The sequence below is a fragment of the Lacerta agilis genome, chromosome 16 (assembly GCF_009819535.1).
Source record: "Lacerta agilis isolate rLacAgi1 chromosome 16, rLacAgi1.pri, whole genome shotgun sequence".
In the NCBI taxonomy this organism is placed as follows: Eukaryota; Metazoa; Chordata; class Lepidosauria; order Squamata; family Lacertidae; genus Lacerta; species Lacerta agilis.
The window spans coordinates 1,582,501-1,608,456 of NC_046327.1; the positions used below are offsets into that span (position 1 = coordinate 1,582,501).

At 44.1% G+C, this 25,956-nt stretch overlaps 1 protein-coding gene across 1 annotated transcript in view; it reads right to left on the reverse strand.

Annotated features, from left to right (window-relative positions):
- Positions 1-25,956, reverse strand: part of FOCAD (focadhesin) — a 109,282-nt gene that overhangs the window by 19,367 nt on the left and 63,959 nt on the right. Inside the window, exons 22-30 of the mRNA XM_033173164.1 lie at positions 18,590-18,682; positions 15,589-15,677; positions 14,002-14,043; positions 12,993-13,101; positions 11,270-11,386; positions 8,391-8,629; positions 6,989-7,078; positions 1,393-1,540; positions 1,147-1,266 (exon numbers count right to left, since the gene is read on the reverse strand). Of these exons, the coding sequence (XP_033029055.1) occupies positions 1,147-1,266; positions 1,393-1,540; positions 6,989-7,078; positions 8,391-8,629; positions 11,270-11,386; positions 12,993-13,101; positions 14,002-14,043; positions 15,589-15,677; positions 18,590-18,682 (1,047 nt within the window). The remainder of the gene's footprint in view (positions 1-1,146; positions 1,267-1,392; positions 1,541-6,988; positions 7,079-8,390; positions 8,630-11,269; positions 11,387-12,992; positions 13,102-14,001; positions 14,044-15,588; positions 15,678-18,589; positions 18,683-25,956) is intronic.

A 25,956-nucleotide genomic window follows, 5' to 3' on the forward strand; every position in this document is an offset into this window, starting at 1 on the left:
CTCCAGTGGGGAGGGGCAGGCAACTCCGGATATGGTGAGCCGAGGCTCTGGGGATGTTGGAGAGACCCTGCACTCCTCTCACTCAGCGGATGAGGAGGGAGACACGCTATTTCCGTTGCCCCAAGTATGCAGAGGGGTGAAACAAAAAGAGGGGAGGCAGAGATTTCATATACCAAAACGCTTATGTTGAGGTCAGAACCGGAAGGGGCCACTCCCGGATTCTGCAGACGGTTGATACAGACATGAACTTTTTAGCTCTGCACTGTACACAGCATGCACAATAAAACTACTAAAGAAATGGCTGGAGTTTTGCCTGGTTTCTCATGAGCAACCATCCAAGGACCTTACACCTACGATTTGGTTTTTGAATGTTTTGGAAGTCGAAAGGACTTCCGGAACGGATTCTGTTCGACTTCCAAGGTACAACTGTAGATAGTATGTGATAAAAGCATAGGACCCTGAACACACCCGATCTCGTCTGGTCTCAGAAGCTAAGCAGGGTCAGGCCTGGTTAATACTTGGATGGGAGACCGTCTGGGAATACCAGGTGCTGAAGGCTTTTGGGACGGGCCTTTGGTCTGATAGCTGTTGGTAGAGCATGAGACTCTGAGGGTGGCGGGTTTGAGCCCCACGTTGAGCAAAATATTCCTGCACAGCAGGGAGTTGGACTAGATGATCCTCGTGGCCCCTTCCAACTCTACAATTCCAACACTATACAGGTCAAACTCGAAAAATTAGAATATCGTGGAAAGTTTCATTTCTTTCAGTAATTCAACTTAAAAGGTGAAAATAATATATGAGATAGACTCATGACATGCAATGCGAGATATGTCAAGCCTTTATTTGTTATAACTGTGATGATTATGGCGTACAGCTGATGAGAACCCCAAATTCACAATCTCAACTTTGGGGTTTTCATCAGCTGTGCGCCATAATCATCACAATTATAACAAACAAAGGCTTGACATATCTCGCTTTGCATGTCATGAGTCTATCTCATATATTAAACTCCAGTAGCTAATGAAAACAATTGCTTACATAAATGGACTTTTCCACGATATTCCAATTTTTCGAGTTTCACCTGTATATTGCAGAAACTTCTGTTTGTGAACAAATGTAAAATGGATGGCAAGCTCTCGATACAACCTGCTGATTAGTTTCCGCTAATTTCTGCAGCTTGTTCATGATCTCCTCCGCCTCCGTGGCCTCGATGATCTTAACACTAAAAGCAGAAATGCAGACACAGGCGACCGCATAGGCAAGAATCTGGATAACAGGAAGAGTAACACAGAGTTTTAGAAAGAGTCGGTGAGATTGTTTTTTAATGAATAACTGAACTGCATGTGACTTGGGGTGGGAGGTTGGGAGAAATTGGAAACTGGAGAGCGTTACCTCCTGAAATGTTCTGCTTTGGTCTTCTGCATCATCCAAGTATTTGCTCAGTTTATGCAGGGAGGCAGAGATGTCAGCCTGGCCTTCGGATGGGCTGCTGCGACACATCAGCGACAGAACGAGCCCAACACCCAAGATGCACCCGGTGCTTAAAACAGAAATGCAGTAGGAGAGTTTAGTAAGTCTAAAAAGTATTGGGAACTGTACGTTAGTTATATACACAACGGGGGAATGGTTTTTCACAACTCAGGAATACAGCCACAAAACATTTCTGACTATAAACGGTACAGGAGAAATTCATATTATGGAAACTTTCAGATGAGTTAATGTTAAATGAGGCACAGAACTTTTAAGGGCAAGTTTACATGCTATACGTGTGTGGGTTTGGTTTTGCACAAACACACAAAGTTTAGACAAAATAAATAAATAAATAAAAAATCCTTCCAGTAGCACCTTAGAGACCAACTAAGTTTGTTCTTGGTATGAGCTTTCGTGTGCATGCACACTTCTTCAGATATTTTTATTTTGTTTTGATCAAGCAAAAGGGACCCCTGACCGTTGGGTCCAGTCGCGGATGACTCTGGGGTTAAGGCGCTCATCTTGCTTTACTGGCCGAGGGAGCCGACATACAGCTTCTGGGTCATTTGGCCAGCATGACTAAGCTGCTTGTGGTGAACCAGAGCAGCGCACGGAAACACCATTTACCCTCCTGCCAGAGCGGTACCTATTTATCTACTTGCACTTTGACATGCTTTCAAACTGCTAGGTTGGCAGGAGCTGGGACCGAGCAACGGGAGCTCACCTCATTGCGGGGATTCGAACCGCCGACCTTCTGATCGGCAAGCCCTAGGCTCAGTGGTTTAGACCACAGCGCCACCCGTGTCCCTAACATCAAGCAACACGTAGGCTAATAATATATTGACAACAATTATATAACACATTCAAACTGTTTGAAAATTCATAAACAGAAGACATGGAATATGTGCAGGGAGTCACAAACTAATAAGAGTCAAGTAACTATTCCATAAGCAGAATGATTAGAAAGGTATGTCTATATAAAGAATCACTGAAATTGAGGCTGAACGCCTTTCCGCAGTAAATAGCATATCCAAAATGTTGTCGAGGGTGAGCTGGAGCATGGTGGTGCTATAAGGACAGCAACACAGGTGCTCCAAACGTCACAAAAGGGTGCCCCGAGCACAGCCAAAGACAGAACAGTTCTTCCGGGATAATGACCCGTCTCAATGATAATTCTTCACCAGCTGGCGATAGTATAAGATGAAATCCATTACATTCAAATACAATGGAGAGATTGAAATGACAGGCCTGCATATAAACAACCAATAACAAATACATGCCAAATTAACTGTCCCCAAAAGTACATCAAATAGCCAAGGTTCAGCGATCACTTAAAAGTGTAGTAAGCTGATACTGTAGGCAGAACTCTAGTGGCATTCCTGATCTTTAGCCTTGCGGTTTATAGGTTTGGGTCCTACCCTCAGTTTGCTCCATCTTCCATGGGACAGACGGCCTTTCAGATATTTGAAGGTATCTGTGGCAGCTGAATCAGACATTGTTGCAGCTCCCTGCAGCACAGGAGACACCTTGCTCACATGCAATGGCTTGAGGAATCTCTAAATGGGACATTCTGTGGCCCCTGCAGCTGGCAAAGTCACTTTCTGTGACTGGCCCACAAGGGAATGCCAGAACTGCTTTGGTCAGCAGAGAACCTGCCGTGACTTCATAGGTACTCCGGTATCTATATCAGCCGTTAGAAAGGAAAATTACCGTACTTTTCCGTCTATAAGACTATGATTTTTTTCTGTGAAAAATCATGCTAAAAAGTGGGGGTCGTCTTATACATGAGTAGTGCCTAGGGTGGACGTTTGATTGGTTGTTACCACGGCTGCCAACGGCTATTGTGCGTGTTACTGGTTGCTGCGTTGATTGGGTGGTGCTGATTGGCTGGCACTCCGGCGGTTGGGCGGGCAATTGGCAGCTGTTGCCGGTGATAGGAGGCAGATTTTGCGACACATGCGAGTGAGTGATTTTTGGCAATCCCCCCTAAAAAAAGCTCAACGACTCTGTGCCATCTCCCCCCCCCCATTTTCTTAAATATGAGTCCCCAAAAACAGCAGGGGGCGCCTTATACATGGGGGCGTCTTATAGACAGAAAAGTACGGTATTTCCCTTGCTGTGGACATATCCCACATATTCACAGCAAATGTACTACGGAGGAATTTGTGAATGAACGGGCTTTTAGACAAAATGCCCACTGGCATAACTATTTCATCGCGCAGGAGCACAAAAAAATTACAGCTGCACATTGAAAGTTCTGCCCCCACCAGATGGCAGCAATGCATCTTAGATGGCTCTTTTGCCCATTGTCAACAGACCCCATGCAAGATACGTCTGAAAACCAGGGAGACAAGTATTTTAGGCAATCAGAAAATTCCTCGGGGGTTCTGGAGCTAATTGGCAGATTAAAAAAATATCAATTCATTGGCCAAGGGATGTTTGAAGAACTGAAAAATGGGAGCTGTTGAAAAAACCCTCTAAGGGGGAATCCCTGAAATGTCCCAATGAGGACTGAGCATGCGCAGTAGGCATGAAGTGCTGAGGGTTTTTTTTTTTGGGGGGGGGGAGAGAAACTAGGATGGGATAAGGTGGGATTGAAATAAGAGTGCTCTGCAAGAGGGCAAAGCTGGATGACTGAAGCATCTTGGTCTCTTTGGCTCTCAAATGCAGAATGATGCTTAAAGTTTTGGATGTCTCCTCTTAAAAAGGATCTTGTAGGACTAAAGAAGGTGCTGAAAAGGGCAAGTGACAGGATCAAGGAGGATAAATTCAACAGGCCTTTTGGTTTAGAAAGGCAGGGGGAAAGGCAGAAGATTATGCCAACATATTATAGTGTGCAGAAAAGGGGGTGTTTCTCTCTTAACGCTGTAGATTCAGGTCGGACAAAATTAAAATTACACAATGTTACGGAATCTGCTGCCAGAGGACGAGGTGGAGGCCAGGGGCTGAAGGAATTAGGGAAATTCACTTGTAGCGGTGGTGAAATGCTGAGCATGGGATGGTTCTGCAACTTGGACATCACACTGCAAAGTCAAAACACTGCCGCTCTCCTCCCCTTTCAGAGTGTCACGGAATCTACAGGTGAAACTCGAAAAATTAGAATATCGTGGAAAGGTTCGTTTCTTTCAGTAATTTAACTTAAAAGGTGAAACTAGTATGTGAGATAGACTCATGACATGCACAGCAAGATATGTCAAGCCTTTATTTGTTTTAATTGTGATGATTATGGCGTACAGCTGATGAGGACCCCAAATTACCAATTTCGACTTTGGGGTTTTCATCAGCTGAATGCCAAAATCATCACAATTATAACAAATAAAGGCTTGGCATATCTCGCTTTGCATGTCATGAGCCTATCTCATATATTAAACTCCAGTAGCTAATGAAAACAATTGCTTACATAAATGGACTTTTCCACGATATTCTAATTTTTCGAGTTTCACCTGTACCTTGAAACGGGAAAAGAAGTTCCGAAACTAACAATATTTTCCCACCTGGAGATGATGCCACGCCGTGTCCATAGTAACAGAGGCATTATTTGTCTCCCTTCTTCCCACACTTTCATCTTTCATCTCTGCACCATTGTCTCAGTCCTTCCATCTGCTCTTGGCTGGCAGGGGAAGCTAATTTGGCGAGGGCCGCAGGGCTTTCATCTCAGGCTGCGGAGGAACCCCGACTTGAAGCAGGGGCACTGCAAAGTGATGCGGCCGACGCAGATTCCTTTTCCCATATGCCCCTTCCACTTTGCCAGGCGGGAGCAGAGTCGTGCCAATCCAACCCCAAACCCAGCTTTTCTTGGATGACAGCGAGGGTTGCAGATTCTCGGCGACAAAGACAAATCTAAACCCTGGGCCAAGGGAGCACAGAATCTGCATATATTTGCATGCATTTGCATGGCTGGATACTGTACTCTGCTCCCAACGAGGTTCAGATTTTCAGCGAATTCTGAAGTGGCCAAAATAAGCAAGGTGAAATAATTTTGCGCTGCAGTGCCAGTTACTCCCTGTTGCACCAAATAAGGCAGCCTGGTGGAACCAACGCTCTTGAAAAGCGGGGAATAAGTCAAACTCAATTTCAAAGGTTTGTTTTCCCTCTGCCAGGCTTGGCAGTAGGCTTACTCGTGAACCAAAAATAAGACTGTCTTGCTTGAAGCACATTTCCTGATCGGTGTGCTCATGGCAAAAAGGGGTATGTGTCATATAATAGGGAACACGTTGTTTTCCGTACACTTCAGTGTGGGGAAATATAATAGGTGAAGCAGCCCAAGGTTGGTATGGATGCAATTTCCCACACGCTGCATGGAAATAATGGCTTCCATGAAGTGCTTCTGCTGCTGTGAAAGGCAGCGAAAGCCCTCATTTGAAAAGTAATCTTTATTGGCCCAAATAAATACATCCGATTCCCTTAAATGAAGATTGCAAGGATCGGTGCCTGAACTCCAGACTGTGTGTCTGAGGTTGCTTGCCTGCCTGTCAGAGTCGCTCCACAAACCATAGTTTTAACAGGTACTTATTAGAGCTCACCTTGTAATATTTTGGGCACATATACATACTTGTTTCAATGCACATGTACCCTGAAAATGCATGTACATGTGGGTGAGATTGAAACATGTATACAAAGAAAAGCAATTATATTAAAACAAAAACAAACAAAAACAATAGGGGTGTGTGCAAGCCCCAATATTCACATTAAATCTGCATTTGTGCATTTTTAATCTGTTTTTGAGTGTGCTCTCTGTGCTTCAAACTAGTTTTCATCCCTTACCAGTTTTAAATCTTATGTGTTCAGTTTATCCGTATGTTTTATCTTATGCTGGTCTGGGACGGAAATAAAGTTTGAAACTGATTGATAATTGAGAGGTGGCTGAGTAGTGTGTACCCTTCCTTTTACATTTTTAAAGCTTTGCACCGTCCTTTTTCTCGGGAGTTGCCTGTGTCTGGCCTCCCGAGAAGCTTTTACAGGTCTCCAACGGGCTTAATAGCGTGAGGCTGTCCAGGACGCTGGTTCAGAGCTCGGAAGAGCTGTAGTCGCTATTGTTGATCAAGTGGAGCAAAACTTTTTTCAAAGAAAAATACACCCCACTGGTGAGCTTTAACCAAAGACAACCCAGAGCACCACAGGTAATATTTTGCACAGCCTCACTTCTTCCAAAGCATATGGAGAAGAAACCCAGAGATATTTGGAAATACAGAACAATGCAGAAGCAGGGTAACACAAGGCTGACTGGAGGTTTTAAAAACTGATATCACGCTTCAATTGGGGAACCCCCCTGAATTCTCCTTAATGCACCTTATTATTCAGGGTGGTAGGGCAGTGAGTTTTACTTAGAGTAGACCCACTGAAATGAACACAAGTAAGTTAGGTCCATTCATTTCAGTGGGGCTACTATGAGTAAGACACAAACGCCAGCCTTGGTGCCCACAGAACCCTGCGCTCCTTGGTCCGAGTCCAACACCAACCCCTATAGTACTTCACAACGCAGCCAGTCAAAATGCAGGCGACTGCACAACATGCTTACTTGTACTCCAGGCTTGTGTCAAAGCAGCAGCCCTCTAAGGCACCCAAGGACTTCATCAACAGCAGATCCATTTGTTTTCCAGAGACATCACTGGACCAAACCAAAAGAGAAAGAAGAAAATACTTGTGTGATTCAAATACGAAACTCTGCTGCATTTCCTTTTGCTTTCCTTCAGGGTGCTCTGTAAGTGGCAATTATTAAGGCGCATTCGTCCAGTGACAGCCGCCGGGCTACTAGGATTGATTGATATATTCTTCTATTGTTGTTGAGTTGTTGAGTCGTTTCCGACTCTTCGTGACCCCATGGACCAGAGGACGCCAGGCGCTCCTGTCTTCCACTGCCTCCCGCAGTTTGGGTATCCTTCTATAAAAGGTAAAGGAACCCCTGACCATTAGGTCCAGTCGCGGACGACTCTGGGGTTGCGGCGTTCACCTCGCTTTATTGGACGAGGGAGCCGGCGCACAGCTTCTGAGTCATGTGGCCAGCATGACTAAGCCGCTTCTGGTGAACCAGAGCAGCGCACGGAAATGCCGTTTACCTTCCCACTGGATCTGTACCTATTTATCTACTTGCGATTCATGCTTTCGAACTGCTAGGTTGGCAGAAGCTGGGACCGAGCAATGGGAGCTCACCCCGTTGCGGGGATTTGAACCGCCGACCTTCTGATTGGCAAGCCCACAGAGCCTTCTATGCCTTCTATACCCCAGCCTAATTTACACACCGAAGGCAGATACAAGTCACAGGATGGATATAAGCAGCCACTGGGAATGGCAACCTCACTGGAGGGGCTAAACTTTGCAGGGCTAGTTAATGCCTCTTTAACCTTGGCCCTGCATCTCAGTTAGGAGAGAAAGGTTCATTGCCTTCTCTGTTTTCTATACTGGGATCAGTTTGGAAACGCAGAGCCCTGATTTGCTTCTGCTTTTTAAGAGAGAGGCTTGAGACAAGTGCTGGAAACGCAACCAATGCTTTTTGGGGGTGAGGTGTGTGTGGGGGTGGAAACCAGGTATCTTAAGGTGAAATCACCTGAAGGTTTGGGGTGGTATCCAACTAACTAATTCCCTCAGAGCAAAAATTTCCACTTAGGAAACAGAACTTGCCCTGTTTGCTCCCGCCACATGCACCCAGCACCCTCTCTAGGAGAGTTGGTGGGAGACTCAAAACACATTTGGCGGGGGGGGGGGGGGGGAGAGAGAGAAAGGTAGCATTAACAAATTAATTCTAAGTGTTTCAGAGAGGAAGAAGGTCAAGGAAGCCAAGAGATAATGAAATCCTCTTGCAGAGCACCTTGGGAGTCGTTAAGTGCAGAAATCTAAATATGTTGCTCTGCATAATTTAAATGTCTCACATGGGAAGTGGGGGGGAGGTTATTTACACACCTGCTGTACAAGGTAATCCATACCTGACTTTCTCTTCACATAACCGCGAGACAAACATCCCCAAAGCAAGGCCCATGTGAATTTGAACAGCTTGAGAGTCATCTGCATTTGGTTTCCCAGGTAACATGGCAACCAGCAAATTCAGGACTTCCTCAACCTTTTCCTTGTAGGATGCAATAAAAACTGGCACCAAGAGAGACAAAGCAGTCGCTGCGCAGGAACGAGCAATAACACTAGCAGTGTTTTCACCAGAGTAGGATTTCTGGAGACAAAACAAAATCCCCAAAAGTTACTGTCCCTGCGCTTTACACCATTAGGAAATCTTAAAAAGGAACAAAACTGTATTTGCACTTCATCTGGCAACAGAATTATCCACGGCTACGTTTACCACTGTTTTGTTTTTTAGACCCTGAAATAAGCAAATAATATGCCATTTACAGAGAAAAGACATGCAAATCTGCACTTGGAAAAACAGATGGGACTGTATGACCCTGCTCCTTATATAGATATATAACTGTGGGTGTTAATTAATTCCATAATTACAGCTTTATTGGAATTTCCCATGAAATGATTCACCAATAACAAGGACTGAAATATTTGCAAATCTCACAGAATCGTCTACAATGCAAGGAGATTAAAGCTTGTTGAAAATCATTTATGCTTAAAGTTGTAAACCCTTCCGCCAACTCCCATGAACTCAAGGCAATTCACAACAAATAAAACACAGTTTTTACATATATATAACTTGCTTTGCAAAGCTTAGATGCAGCAGAGTGCTGAAATTTGAAAACCCACATTGCAGCACAAAACGATGCCCCCTTCTGCAAAGTAAAACCACAAAAGGATTTCAGAGACACAAACTTCACAACAGTGCACAACTACATAAATATCCCACATATATAAAAAAATGTGGGAAACATACTGTTTGCAACGGGTTCATAAAACCACAGCGTATTTCGGATTCAAGTATTCCGACTGCGTACAGTGAGTCAACCTTTGGGAACCAACTGGAATACAGAAGCCTCAGACAATTAACAACCAGATGAGAATCTCTGGCAGCAACTCACAACCTCTGGCTTTGACCCATCAATAAAACACAGCTGCTGCTGTCCAGGCCCACAGCGGACCCTCGAGCGACAGCTGGCGGCAGCCCAACTGTAAGGTAAAAGGTAAAAAGGTAAAGGACCTCTGGACGGTTAAGTCCCGTCAAAGGGGACTATGGGATGTGGCGCTCGTCTCACTTTCAGACCGAGGGAGCCGGCGTTTGTCCGCAGACAGCTTTCCAGGTCATGTGGCCAGCAGGACTAAACCACTTCTGGCGCAACGGGACACGGTGATGGAAACCAGAGTGCATGAAAATGTCGTTTACCTTCCCACCTCAGTGGTACCTATTTATCTACTTGCACTAGTGTGCTTTCAGACTGCTAGGTTGGCAGGAGCTGGGACAGAGCAACGGGAGCTCACTCTGTCGCGGGGATTCAAACCACCAACCTTCTGATTGGCAAGCCCAAGAGGCTCGGTGGTTGAGACCACAGCGCCACCTGCATCCACAACTGTATCTGTGGCCAGGAAGCCTATACTGATAGCTCTTTCTCAAAAATGTGCAATGAGCCACTTGCCTGGCCTCCAACAAACAGAAAACACTTTGAGATTTGCATTTCTCCCAAGTTTGGCGAGGGACTTCTCCACCCAAATAATATGTACAAACATGCATATACAAGAGAACCTCGGTTTTCGAACACCTTAGTTCCCGAACAACTAGGAACTCAAACGCTGCAAACCTGGAAGTCAGTGTTCCAGTTTGCGAACTTTGCTCCGAAAGCCGAACGTGCTCCGTTTTGAGTCCCGAGCTTCTGTTTTTACTGTTGCACTGCTAATTTGCGTCCCCCCCTTGTAATTCATGTCTTCCGTTTCCGATTGCAGTGCTCTGAGGGGATATTTGGAGCTTATATTTGGTGCTTTTGTTTTTGCTATTTATTTTTCGTTTTTTTATTTTTTTTGAGGCTCTTTCGGTTAATTTGTTTTTGTGACTGTGTGGAACCCAGTTCAGCTACGGATTGATTGATTGATTGATTGATTGTGTGACTGCGGAAATGGGTAAAAGACCCCCATCCAATCAATGACTATCATGAATTCAGGTAAGAAAAAAATAATAATTTTCATTTTTATCATCTACAATACTGTCTTATTTATTTTAAAGTACAGTACATTGATTATTGCTTTCATGGTCTCGTTAGATAGTAAAATCCATGTTAAATTGCTGTTTTAGGGGTTGTTTTTAAAAGTCTGGAATGGATTAATCAGTTTTGCATGACTTTCTATGGCAAGCGCGCCTTGGTTTTGGAACGCTTTGGTTTTGGAACGGACTTCTGGAACGGATTAAGTTTGAGAACCAAGGTACCACTGTACTAAGGTAAGATGTGCATGAAAATGCACATGCTGATGAAAATAACAGAAAAACGCACTGTATTATTTTGCAAAAAGAGGTGCATGTTAGGCAAAATTGCCTACAAATGAGAAGAAATTCACACTAAAGTGTGGATAAATTCTCACGAGAACTTTTTAAAAAAATGCAAAATGAACTTAAGGTTGGAAACATTAGAAATGGAGAGAAACCAAAGCAGACACGATCACCCATCCTTAGTAGCACAGGCACATTCCTTCACTGCTGTGACATACCCTCCAACATTTCTCAGATGAAAATGAAGGATGCGTTATGGAGATTATGCAGTGAGCTCCGTTCTTCTCCCATTCAGACTTAAAGAGGAAAGAGAGAGTGTGTTCCATGCTTGGCTCCACATACCAGAGATGATAACAGATCCAGATCTATTCATTCCCCATCCATAAAAACGTACAGGTCTGATCATTTCAGCCTTTACTGGTTAAATATACTTGGGCCTACCTGATAGAACCATGGGAAGACTCGACCCTTGGGGCGATAGCGACTGTCTATGATGCTAAGAAGGGTATCTATCACCATGCAGATCCAATGTTTTGTCAGAAGAAAGTCCGCCTCGGTCTGAAGCAACAGAAAAACTGTGAGCACTTGCAAGGCCAAGACCAATGAAATATTTGCCACCTCCTATAGGTGATTCAGGAAAGGCAGACACACGTGCTCAGCCTGAGAAACCTTTTGCTATCTAAAACGAGAGCAATTTTTAAAGCTTGAAATTATTATCAGGCGTGCTAAAAAGAAAATCCTCTGAGCTTCTGTGTAAAAGGTACACACACACACACACACACACACACACACACACATAAATAAATGTTCCAAAAGGAGATGTGTTCAAACAGCAATAGAGAGCACCACCTGTGATCAGGTATCATGGGAGTTATAGTCCAACATATAACTCCTCCACCTTCATTTCTCAGCAACGAAGAGGTGTAAACGCCAGAAATTCTGTTCGTAAGAGATTAACAGAACAATCCTAAACATGTTGCTCAGAAACAAGTCCCACTGTTGTCAGTGTGATGTACTTCCAGATAAAAAAAAAATTTAAGACTGCCATTTTAACTGAACAAAATGTGTTGTGTTTTTTTAATTGATTAGCCTGCCAAGTTTTGGGTGGCATTCAACAAAGTTTTCTTCAAAGCAGACCTATTTAAATGAATGGACCAAACTTAAGTTCCTTTAATTCCAGTGAGTCTACTCTGGGCACAACTTAATTGAATGCCAGCCTTTGTTCCCCCCAAAAGTCAACTGACTTCTTCCAATGAGATTTCATACAAATTAATTTTGAACAGAAACATCTGAAATGGTGAAGGGAAACACTTCTCATTAGGGGTGAAATTTCCCGAAAATCTCCCTGTTGAGCTTATCCATAAATATCTGTTCTGATTCCCATCTAACTCCCTGATGTTGATGAGAAACTGTTTTACCAGTTCTGCTAAAAACACAAAAAATCATCACATATTTTATTTACAGGTAGGTAGCCGTGTTGGTCTGCCATAGTCAAAACAAAATTAAATAAAAAATTCCTTCCAGTAGCACCTTAGGGACCAACTAAGTTTGTTCTTGGTATGAGCTTTCATGTGCATCTGAAGTATCTGAAGCTCATACCAAGAACAAACTTAGTTGGTCTCTAAGGTGCTACTGGAAGGAATTTTTTATTTTATTTTGTTTTCACATATTTTATGTATTTTATACCCATATTTTATGCATATACACACCAGGTTCCCTCAAATAACCAGCACAGAAACAGTAAGGAATATAAAAATGCTTCTGTATTAATACTTACACAATTATGTTGCAGAAATATGAGGGAGTTCCCCCCCCCACACCCATAATTTTGCATATAATTAGTTTTTTTAGAAAAGAAAAACTAACAGTGCACAAGGTCAAAACAAAATAAAAAAATTCCTTCCAGTAGCACCTTAGAGACCAACTAAGTTTGTTCTTGGTATGAGCTTTTGTGTGCATGCAAACTTCAGATACCTGCACAAGGTGTCTCAGACATCAATGGGCACTTGATGTAAGAAGTTGTCCAGCACTAATAAAATATTACCAGGTGAGAACTGCCAGATTCCAGGTACAGATTCCTTTAAAAGGCGTTCCTCCTCCTTGGCGCTCCTTCAAGCGCACTCATTGAACATCATGACAAAGAAGTCAAATAGTTTTAACTCACATTGAATTGTTCTTCGCTGTCTGAAGAAAGCCCTTTCTCGTGCTTGGCTACTGCAACTGCAAGGCCTGTTAAGGCTAGAATGCAATTTCCCTTGACCACTGGACTTTCCCTGTTGAAAATGATTGAATCGGTGGTGAAAAACAAACAGAAACACGGCAGGGTGTGTGTGGAAATGATCACATAGCTCTGAATTTAAGATGGTCACATGTCCAAATTAAAGGGGAATGGACAGTTTCACGAACTATACTCTAAATTTGGTACTGCGACCTACAAGAATTACTGTTTTGAATTATTAAGTTCTGTGAGACTCAAAAACATGTGAGAACAAGCATTATTTTGCGTTCGTTAGTCATAAAGCGGAACATTCATGAATACACTTTCACAGAGAATACTTTTCTAAAGGCAAGCTTTTCACGGGGAAGGGGGGAGCAACGTTTTCTGTGAAGGGCATCCTGATTTGGATTAGCCCTGGAAGAAGAAGAAGAAGAAAAGCTGGACAAAGGGTTCACAGGACCTAAACTCTGTGAACCCTTGAGTTCACAGGACCTAAACTCAGAAGGAAGTCTTCAAATTCCCAACACCTTCAGAAGATGCTGTGTAGCAAGACACGGGGGGCCAACCCAAAGCAGGTGGCCACAGTGGCATAGCATGGGTGGCCCCATAAGGGCGGTTGCCCCAGGTGCAAAATTGTTAGGGGGTGCAAAATTTCGACAGCCGTTGCTGCCTCAATACAACTATGCACTTCCATCTCTGGGCTCTGTTGAAAACGGCTATTCCATGCGAACCAGGAAGTGACCTCTCCAGACAACAGAATGTCTCTTCTTATCTCTGTAGCTACGATCTCCTGGGTGACACAGACACCATTGGGCAGTTGAATGAACATGGGTGAGCCTCCCATCCACCCACCTCTGTGCAGCCCCGGGGGCTGGCAACCCATGATACACCACTGGAGGACCATAATACTACCCACAGCGTAAGAAAGAGCACCCCACGTAAATAAATATCTTACTTGGAAGCGCCCTTGATCACATCCGTCAGCATATCTCTGACCCTGTTGAAGAAGGCGGCGAGGGGAGAAGTGGCATCAGCTTTGGAGCGAAGTTTGAGCAGATGATACGGCCGCATCAATTAAATAAGAAGAGCAGCTCCTTCACAAGCCCTTGAGCAGCTCCTGAGAGTACGCTCTAAATGTATTTTATCTGGTCCATGAGGTCACGAAGAATCGGACACGACTAAACAACAACAAATTTAGTGTTGTGTCTGTTTAAACAAAACGAAACTCAGAAACCTCAACACTCTTTTTGCACTATGAAGGAATTTGCTGCCAAGGAGTGTGGTGGAGTCTCCTTCTTTGGAGGTCTTTAAGCAGAGGCTTGGCAGCCATCTGTCAGGAATGCTTTGATGGTGTTTCCTGCTTGGCAGGGGGTTGGACTGGACGGCCCTGGTGGTCTCTTCCCACTCTGATTCTATGATTCTATGATTCTATACATTAACATAATAAATATTCTGTTTTTTTTATATACATGCATAATGCCCCGGTCGTAATGAAAATAAAGAGATCCCTCCAAGGAAGCCAGTGGTCACTTTATTTTAATTGTGCCCCTGGGACCACATAACATCGGTCCTGAAAGATCTACATTGGCTCCCAGTACGTTTCCGAGCACAATTCAGAGTGTTGGTGCTGACCTTGAAAGCCCTAAACGGCCTCAGCCCAGTAGACCTGAAGGAGCGTTTCCACCCCCCATTGTCCAGCCTGGACAGTTCCCTCATTGGGGGAAGTGAAGTTGCAAGGAACCAGGCAGAGGGCCTTCTTGGTGGTGGCACCTGCCCTGTGGAACGCCCTTCCAAAAGATGTCAAGGAAAGAAACAACTATCTGACTTTTAGAAGACATCTGAAGGCAGCCCTGTGTAGGGAAGTTCTTAACAGCTGGTGTTTTATTGTGTTTGTAATATTTCGTTGGGAGCTGCCCAGAGTGGCTGGGGCAACCCAGTCAGGTGGGCAGAATTCAGTCCTGGCACCTCTCTGGTGGGCACCATTGCCATTCTAAGAGAACCAGGGAAGTGTTCCAGCACCTCTTTTTCTAGAAAAATAGCACTGGTAAGGTCTATTGCTGAAAGGATAGCCTTACTTTCAACAGCTGCTCCACACATCCAGACACACTGGGCATTTCTTGGTAATAATAATAATAATAATAATAATAATAATAATAATAATAATATCAGCATCACCTAAAAGTTAAATTTCAGATTATAAAATGCCCTTTTCTGTGCATAAGTTCACTGCGTGCTCTGGAAGAGGTTTCTATGCCAAGGCAAAGCAACCGGTTGTCCCATGCGCCACCCTTCCCCATCACCACCATCTCCCAGCCAGCACGTAAAAAGAAGACCTACTGGTAAACGAAGCCGTTCCTACCTACGCTGCCTTGTCTTTGCCGTTTCCCTTCAAGCTGAAGGCCGTGTCTGGCTTTCATCAGCGGCACTTGCACAGTCAGTGCAAACTCGCCACTTGGAAGCTTCTGAAGCGGCCTCTGCAAGGCTCTTCCCCATTTCCCACCACCGTTTTCGAGGGGTGGGGAGCAGGCAGTCGTTCGCTTACCAGAGCCAGGCTGTGAATTGCTTGTACTGCACTTCTTCGGGTCCCTCCTTCCCGTGTTTTAGCTGCATCTCCAGCTCGGCCTGCCTTCCCTGCAGAAGCACAGCATAAATCAGCAGGAGACCTTACACGGGGAGCAACTCAGGGGTTTCTATGGGGAGCTCTTGAACAGCAGGTGTAACCTTTCCCTTGAGGTCCACTCTACTATCAAATCAAATTGCCCTTCCAGCGTAATAAACTATGTGTTAAGTCAGGGGTCAGCAACCATTTTCAGCCATGGGCCAGTGGACCATGTGGGGGGGGGGCAGACTATATTTGGAGGGGTGGGAATGAATGAATTCCTATGCCCCACAAATAACCCAGAGATGCATCTTAAATAAAAGCACACATTCTACTCATGTAAAAACACACTGATTCCCAGACTGTCTGTGGGCCAGATTGAGAATGCAATTGGGCCGCATCCGGCCCACGGGCCTTAGGTTGCCTACCCCTGTGTTAAGTGATGGAATTTGAGTTTCTTACTTTTGAGGAATGAGGATGCATCTATGCTGCAGGTCAGGATGAAACCTTGTCTCGAAGTAAAGGTAAACGGACCCCTGACCGTTAGGTCCATTCGCAGACGACTCTGGGGTTGTGGCGCTCATCTCGCTTTATTGACCGAGGGAGTCGGCATACAGCTTCCGGGTCATGTGGCCAGCATGACAAAGCCACTTCTGGCGAACCAGAGCAGCGCACGGAAACACCGTTTACCTTCCTGCCGGAGTGGTACCTATTTATCTACTTGCACTTTTGACGTGCTTTCAAACTGCTAGGTTGGCAGAAGCAGGGACCGAGCAACGGGAGCTCACCCCGCTGTGGGGATTTGAACCGCCGACCTTCTGATCGGCAAGCCTTAGGCTCTGGTACTTCCCTAAAAACCTTTAAAACCCTTGCAAAAATTGGATGATTCTCCAGGCGTGCATGTTTGGGCACTGGGAATGCAGCGGTGTGGGGAAAGCAAAACCGAGCACCGAGCAAGAATTTGCTGTGTGTTCCTTCTCTTGCAGCGCACCTTGCAATAATAATTTTTATTTTATTTTTTGCTTTAAGATCCTGCTGAAATTCCTCACAGCAGGTTTTTTTATACGCTACACTTCTAAAAAGTTTGCAAAGCAAAGACAGCAGGAAAACGGGAAGAAACAATTTCTTGGAATCTATTCAGCATGTAATGCTGTGACCTACAGGTTAAACACGACTGTTTTATGTGCATTATTAAGTCTTTGTGGGAAAGCACATGTGAATAAGAATCTTTCTCTGTCATACATCACACTTAATTAAGTAGGATGTTCATGAATACCATGTGATACTGCTCTGAAAATCAGATTATGCTTTCCATTATGGTGCAAGAGATTTATGGTGAAATCACACCAGCAACTTTTCCTTCTAATCAATGAGGATTGGGTATTCTTGTGCTAAACCAAATCTTGTGAAGGCTTGAACATGTGCTGACCTTATGATGAGAGCTGGCCCATTTTCTGAAGATTACTAAATGTGAATTTCGCCGCAATCTAGTTCTATTTGAACTGCACACAAGAACAAAATAAGTGATCTTGCAAATCTAACCACAATACTCTGAAAAGTTAATTTTGGATTATTGTTTTTTACGGGGAGGGTGTTCAGTCATGTTAAACTACCCACAATTTGCATGAGAAACAGATCAAACCAGAGTTTGGTATTTGAATTTTTTGGGTTGTATTCAACTAACTTTCACCTCTGAGTAGACCCATGGAAATCAATGGTCATGGCTGAGATCCAGGAATTTCAATGTGTCCCCCTGAGGAAAAGTGAGTTGAAAACTGCTTCTCTGCCAGTGATGAAATGTCATTCTTGGCTAAATCTAACTGGGGGAAACTATGAAAAAAGGGCTTTTGTTTTCGTTTTAAGAAAAACAGCTGCTTTCTGTGTCTTTGACCAGTGTCCCATAATGTCAAGGTAATTATGAACTATGGTTTGAATAAACAATGACTTTAATTTTGCCAAAAGTATGATTAACTTGGGTCCTACAAAGTTATTTCAACTTTCAGAAATTGGATCTAGACTAGGATAGTTTAAATTAGGTGATATTGAGATCAATGGGGTTAAGACTGGAGCCTACACATAGAACAGGGGTCAGCAAACTTTTTCAGCAGGGGCTTGTCCACTGTCCTTCAGAACTTGTGGGGGTCTAACTATATATTTTTTTGGGGGGGGTGTGTGTGAAATGAACAAATTCCTATGCCCCACAAATAACCCAGAGGTGCATTTTAAATAAAAGGACATATTCTATTCACGTAAAAACATGCTGATTCCCAGACTGTCTGTGGGCCGGATTGAGAAGGTGATTGGGCCAGATCCAGCCCCTGGGCCTTAGTTTGCCTCCCCATGACATAGAAACTAGCCTACTTAGAAACTAAAGCTCTGTTATTCCAGAGTTCATCGGCTAGCAAACAAACAAAGCAGCAGGTCTTAACTCTCCTCAAACCTATATATGAGAACTTAAGCCGTTTCCTCACTTTGTTTCCTTTTGATCTTATATATGGCAGACACTGGCTGATCGCCGAAGAATCGATGCTTTTGAATTATGGTGCTGGAGGAGACTCTTGAGAGTCCCATGGACTGCAAGAAGATCAAACCTATCCATTCTTAAAGAAATCAGCCCTGAGTGCTCACTGGAAGGACAGATCCTGAAGCTGAGGCTCCAAGACTTTGGCCACCTCATGAGATGAGAAGACTCCCTGGAAAAGACCCTGATGTTGGGAAAGATGGAGGGCACAAGGAGAAGGGGACGACAGAGGATGAGATGGTTGGACAGTGTTCTCGAAGCTACTAACATGAGTTTGGCCAAACTGCGAGAGGCAGTGAAGGATAGGCGTGCCTGGCGTGCTCTGGTCCATGGGGTCACGAAGAGTCGGACACAACTGAACGACTGAATGATGAGTGATGAGATCATGCAACAAAAGAACAACGCTCAGACAACTCCACTTACTTGTAGAATTGCATGATAGGTTCTCTCCATGAATCCGGCCCAGGACTGGGGAAGCAGCAGGGAGCGGTGCCACTCCGAAGGCTGGATGTTGACCTGCATGGAAAACATTTCATACTCACATATGAAACCACAGAACAAAATTGTATGTTGTAGTAAAAGAACTCACATGAACACACATTGAGAATGGAAGTATCGCCGACTGATGACATCAGAACTTCTGCTTTTGTACTCTGAATTACAATTTGGACTGTGCAGTTTCAAAAAGAATTTGCACTAATAAAGATGTATCTGATTTTTCACTTCCATGGGCTTTGTGGATACAGTGACCCACCCAAGAACTGTGGGAAAACCAGCCTCATATAACCAACATGCTCAAGTCTAATTAATGCATGAAGGGGTTAATGCCATAGAGTAAGCTGTCCTGACAGGCTTGGCAAGCTCATATCCCCCTCACCTTGGGAGAGAGGTCATCAAGCCTAGTGTCTACCTGAGAAGCTCAGCATGTAAAGAGGTCTGAGCTGGTTGTTCCAAGCTCAGACCACATGGCTCTAACAAGCCTTTCTTGTGTTGCATGGCAAGGCCCTGCGCCCTCCCCCACCTCTTGGATAATACCAATATTTTGGGTTAATGGGATAATTAAGGCCACAGCTTCATTGGTTACAGATGTGAGCGGTATTGGCTTAAGCGTTGGAACTGAATCAAGTATATCTGACTCCTGCCCACCATGCAGGTAGTCTCATTAGGGTCAACCACCAGTAGGGGGGAGCAGGGACCAAGCAACGGGAGCTCACACCGCTGCGGGGATTCGAACCGCCAACCTTCTGATCAGCAGGCTCTAGGCTCTGTGGTTTAACCCACAGCGCCATACTTACTTGGGAGTAATTTCCATTGAACTCAGTGGGATTACTTGTGAGTAACTGCACCATGAGAGGCCTTTCAAAAGCAGTCTGTTCAAAGTTTTTAAAAAATCAAAAATCTGACAGACTATGTCTAGAGCCTTGAGGGTACCTAAAGCAGCTTTTTGGATTCCAGCCAGAGCTCACACAGTAAATACAATTTATTTAACCTAATAGATTATGCTGGAATTTGACCTGTAAATTACAAAGAGCTTTTAACAGTTTAAAACATAATCTATATGTGCATCCAACAAGTTATCCAACAATGAAAACAAACAGAAAACTCTTTTTAGAATATTAATCAAATCCTTGGTTTTGGCTGAACACAGAATTACCAGGTGATTCTCTCATTACATAACTTAAAAGACAATAGAAGCACATCAACACACACATTCATAATACACACACAACTCCACATTTCATCCTGGCTGTTGTCATTATTATAGCAATTTAAAAGAAAACCATCGCTCTGGATCATTTCTGTTTGCAGTGCAACTTCAAAGCCAACAGCTTAAGAAAAAAGAAAACGAGAGAGAGAGAGAGAGAGAGAGAGAGAGAGAGAGCGCACTGTAATTAAAATGACTGCTGTGCACTGTAATGTCTCATAATATTCTATGGCAGCCAAAAGAATTAGTTTTTTGTTTCCAGTATCCAATTATTTCTACTGTTGGCCTCAACCAAAAACATCGAAAGTTGTCATGACAGCCATTTGGAGCCTATTAAAAACAAGTTATTAGATCTCAGCAGTTTCCAGGACAATATTACTTCAATACATTGAAGGGGTGGGACCCAAAATATTCCAGGTTGGCTTCAGATGGCCCCTCTCTCTTGTTCTTCTGCTAGGCTAGTCGTTTAAACAACGAAAGAAAGAAAGAAAGAAAGAAAGAAAGAAAGAAAGAAAGAAAGAAAGGAAGGAAGAAGGAAGAAAATGCCAGAGTGGGTTGCTATTAAAATCTGCCTTCTTATCCCTGTTGGATGTTTTATCTGTTATAACAACCTCTTTCCAATTTTTACTTCTATGCTTTTGTCTAGATTCTTGGGCAGCAGCTAAGTTTTCACGGGCGCCATCTTTTGGCTCTACCCACCAACTTACTCCCTTGTGAACTGGACTAGGATTGCCCTAAGTCTGGAAATTCCCGGGCATAGCCGGATTGTGTCTTGGATGAATGAATGAATGAATGAATATTTATTTGCGTCAGCCATCGGCCATAGCAATAAAACAACAATACGATGTACAAAGAATAAAAATTAAATAGTCAATTATATAAAATACATTTCAGGGTTCTGAACCAATAGTCAAATAGTGGACCTTATTCTAATTGCCCCAGCTAAAAACCTTGCCACCTTTGCTGTCAGCTGCTCATCTTGATCTGCCAAGAGAAAGGACACTGGGGCAGTGGCTGGGCGACCCAGAATGGACAATAAAAGAGGGGTGATAACCTCATTCCTCAAGTCTTTAACCGGATCGTGTCTGGATTTTCACTTTTTGAAATATGGCAACCCCAACTGAGACTCATTTTTTTCTCTCTTTTAACTACATCTCCCCTAGCAAGTGCGAGCAGACACAGCATCTTTTCCAGAGTCCTCCCCTTATCACCCTAGGCGCTCAAGTCCATTTATCAGCTCCCAAGAGAGAAACTGGCTAACAAAGCAAAGAAGGATGAGCCCTGAGGATTGCCGTGGGGTGGGAGGCTGGGGGGCAGAGGGAAATGTTCCTGGAGGTCAGACTGAACCTCAGGACAACCAGAAACCTATCCAGAACCAGGGACTTCAAATTATAACATTCTGCTGTCCATCACCCTGTCCGACAATATTTGCACTTTTTATGGTTTTTACAATTCCTAAACAATTTCACCGTTCAGAGCGAGTTAGCATTATTATCTTGCGGACTCTATTATGCTTTGATCTAGACATTTGGTTGGATGAATTTTGGTGGTTAAGGCAGGAGAATTGCAGGAAGGACCTCCTGAAACATTTACAGGGTGTCTATCAATTACAATTAAGGTATCTCAACAAGGATAGGAAGGACTCAAACTTCCTGATCTATCCATATGGTTCTATGATTGGCTTGCTGAATCACACATTATCAAGCAATGCACATATGGGTACTCTATGGAATTTGACCATAGTGCTCACACGACATTGTGAAAAACCCAAATAACGATGTGTTCAGACATAATGCTAAACCAGCTAAACTTTAGTTTCAGGTCACGAAGCAAGCCTTCGTAAGTCAAGGAGCTCGCAAATTTCCCCCCCATTACTTCTCCTTTGCCACAGCTATGGAAAGATCAGAAGTTTGGACCTGAGTTTTAGATTAACTGAAGTTTAGTTAGTCATCATCCGAACCCTAAACTGTACTTAACCTTAACACAAGAGTTTCATAAACTATGGTTTGAACTTGGCATGTTTCCACTAACCATAGTTAAGATTAACCACATGTTTTGCCTAGGGTTGGATAACGTGATACGCGGCAATTAATCTAAAATAGACGTGAAACATTCAGCACGCCCCTTCGTGGACATGCTGGGAGGGGAGAAAACAAACCATAGGTTCATTACAGCTCCTGCTCACAACGCTAAATTATATTCTGTCTGAAGCAGCCTCATTGGTCCCCTTAGGGCAAAACCCCACAATGCTACAGAACCTTCTTCCGAGTAGTCCATTTAAGAGGAAAGTCAGAGACTACTTCTAACTGCTGAAATGCCTAAAGATAATTGTTGCCTAATCTGGTCCAGACAGCAGTGCCCAATCTAAAGAGCGTTCTTTGGGTGGGTGTGTTTTTTCAAAGATCCTTTCCAGACACCCCCATTTGAATAGCTCACCCAAAGGTCTACGCTACTGGAATGTCCTTTCAAAGGCGGTCTGCCAGGTCTTATTTACCAAACAATAAAACAGCACGCTGCCACTTCAGAGAGAGTTAGAGATGAGCTGGTTGGTCTCTCTTCAACCATTATAGGAACTTGAACAATACACAACTTCAAACAGACCACCATTTATTGAAACCATCTTTATCTCTCTCATAGGAAACCATAAAAAATGTGGCAAGTGCTCTATATCTTTCTCTATTCATGTTGACAGATATTAAACCATATCCAGGGGACCTCTCCTGAGGAACATAGCTGTTACTGACCCAAGTTGGTACCCATCCCAAAACTCTGGAGGATATGCATGCTCTCTGCTCCACCCTTGTTTATTCACGTTGGTTCAGCTCAGATAATTACTTGGTCCCAGGATCCCTAAAATGATGGGAGAGACATGTATTCAGTGGGTGGGGGGCTCCTGGCACATGGATTGTTTGTAAGGAAAGACCACATTGCACACTGAGCATCGTGGAGCTGAAACTAGAGATCCCTCAAAGGGTCTACCAGCTCCATCTGGTACGCAGGCTGAGACCCTACCTGCCCGCAGACTGTCTCGCCAGAGTGGTGCATGCTCTGGTTATCTCCCGCTTGGACTACTGCCATGCGCTCTACGTGGGGCTACCTTTGAAGGTGACTCGGAAACTGCAACTACAGTAATCCAGAATGTGGCAGCTAGACTGGGGACTGGGAATGGCCGCCGAGACCACATGACACCGGTCCTGAAAGACCTACATTGGCTCCCAGTACATTTCCAGGCACAAATCAAAGTGTTGGTGCTGACCTTTAAAGCCCTAAATGGCCTCGGTCCAGTATACCTGAAGGAGCGTCTCCACCCCCATCGTTCAGCCCGGACACTAAGGTCCAGCTCTGAGAGCCTTCTGGCGGTTCCTTCACTGCAAGAAGCGAGGCTACAAGGAACCAGGCAGAGGGCCTTCTCGGTAGTGATGCCTGCCCTGTGGAACGCCCTTCCATCAGATGTCAAACAAACAAACAAACAAACAACTATCTGACTTTTAGAAGACATCTGAAGGCAGCACTGTTTAGGGAAGTTTTCAATGTTTGATGTTCTGTCGTGTTTTTAATATTCTGTTGGGAGCCACCCAGAGTGGCTGGGGAAACCCAGCCAGATGGGCGGGCAGGGTATGATATTTATGTTGTTGTTTGTTGTTGTTTATTGGGGCTGCCATATACAAAGACAACAACTATGGCCACCTTCTTTATGTGAGTGGGGGAGTCAGACACTCCCCAATGCAACCTGGTTGAGGGCTAAATTCCACATTGTGCTGTTTAGGAATTGGGAGGTGATGTCTTCAAGGCTGTCAGGATGTAGGAATGGTGCTGTGCTGGATTCTGTGACGCTTAAGAAAACTTTTATGCTCAATAACCATGAACATATTTTCCAAGGAGATTTGTATAACAAAATTAAACATTGCTCCAGAGTTCCAATGGTGCATTCCTGTTTCTCCACATGTTTGGATTCCTTTTACAATCCCTATAGACATTTTGCTCTTCTGCTTGGCATGTACCAGCTAAGCCAGGTTTTCTTTTTTTTTTAGGAATGTTTAACATTCTACAGACATACTAAGTCAGGCACTGGGGAATAATATTCTGCACACCAAGTATGTTTCAAATTAAGCATTTTTAGAATTAAGCACATCATTTGATGTCCATACCAACCCAATATTATATCTACATTTCAAAGAGGTTTGGGCACTGAAGTGTTTAAAAGAAGCACATTGCTATATATATAACACTTAAAAAAACATATTACATGTGTTTGGAATTCAACTTAAATGCCCTACTTCAATATACCAATCCAACAAAAGCAAGAAGTGGGGATAATTAATTAACACAAGAAAGAACAGCTGTAATAACCAAAATAAGCCTTATCTGTGTTTTCTTGAAATAAGAAACTTTTCCAGCTCTGTGTTCAAAACAGTGATTGCATTATTAATAATAATAATAATAATAATAATAATAATAATAATAATAATAATAAATTCTCTGAAGTCTTCTCAACCTCAGAGAAAAGCAAGAGGAAATGTAAATCTGAAACCATGACACCAAGGAAGGAAGGAAGGAAGGAAGGAAGGGTCAGAGAGTGAAGAAACACACACACGTGTGCCCTTAAGTGTGTGGAATAATCCCAGCGTTTAGAACCCGTTCCATTATAAGGTGGCTACACATTTCACGTGAGCTTTCCGCCTTTGGGACAAAAATCAAGAGTGGCTCCGAAGAACGACAAGGTCAGGCCAAGAGTCCGCAGCTCTCGCAGCACAGCCATGCTCACTTCGCAGAGCGCATCAAAGAAGGCCATAAATCATGATGTGCGTAAATACTTCCCACCAGTGCAGTCCTCCCTATCAAAATATGAACAGGGACACATCCCCTTTCGTATCGGGACTATTCTAAAGAAATCTGAGGCTGAGGTGAGCTCAAGCTAGACATTGCAGAAGATGCATGACTGTCATTGAAAACCGCCGGCCCTGACTCTCTCCTCCTTCCTCTCACAGCCAGTGCAGGACCATCTTTGCAATGCAACTTTCACAACCACCACAAGCAGCAGCCAATGGAGAGATAATGGCCAGATTTCACACATCGTGCATTCTGGGCGAGAGAGAAGACAATGGAGACATGGGGCTACTATTTTCAGTAGCGGCCATTCGGCGTCTAACGTCTAAGGCAGGCTTCCTCCACCATGGCCCTCCAGATGTTTTTGGCCTACAACTCCCATGATCCCTAGCTAGCAGGACCAGTGGTCAGCAATGATGGGAACTGTAGTCTCAAAACACCTGGGGGGCCAAGGTTGAGGAAGCCTGGTCTAAGGGGTGCTACCGATAATCCATTAGGGTCCATTCCAGAGAGCTCTGTCCTTGGGTTGAGCTTTGGTTCAGGCTCCATATGCACCCAAACGGTCTCCAATAATTTTTAAATTGCCTTTCAAAGTACCCATTACTTGGATACAGGCAAATGGGCGTCAAGGGAATAATGAAGTGGAGCTGCTTAGCTTCCGGAATATAGCTTCATCCTGAAGGCAGTTTCAATATACAGTGGTACCTTGGTAGTTGAACAGCTTGGCTCCCAAACACCGCAAACCTGGAAGTGAGTTACAGGTAGGTAGCCGTGTTGGTCTGCCATAGTTGAAACAAAATAAAAAAATTCCTTCCAGTAGCACTTTGTTGTTGTTGTTCAGTCGTGTCCGACTCTTTGTGACCCCATGGACCAGAGCACGCCAGGCACTCCTGTCTTCCACTGCCTCCCGCAGTTTGGCCAAACTCATGCCAGTCGCTTCGATAACACTGTCCAACCATCTCATCCTCTGTCGTCCCCTTCTCCTTGTGCCCTCCATCTTTCCCAACATCAGGGTCTTTTCTAGGGAGTCTTCTCTTCTCATGAGGTGGCCAAAGTACTGGAGCCTCAACTTCAGGATCTGTCCTTCCAGTGAGCACTCAGGGCTGATTTCTTTAAGGATGGATAGGTTTGATCTTCTTGCAGTCCATGGGACTCTCAAGAGTCTCCTCCAGCACCATAATTCAAAAGCATCAATTCTACGGCGATCAGCCTTCTTGGTGGTCCAGCTCTCACTTCCGTACATTACTACTGGGAAAAC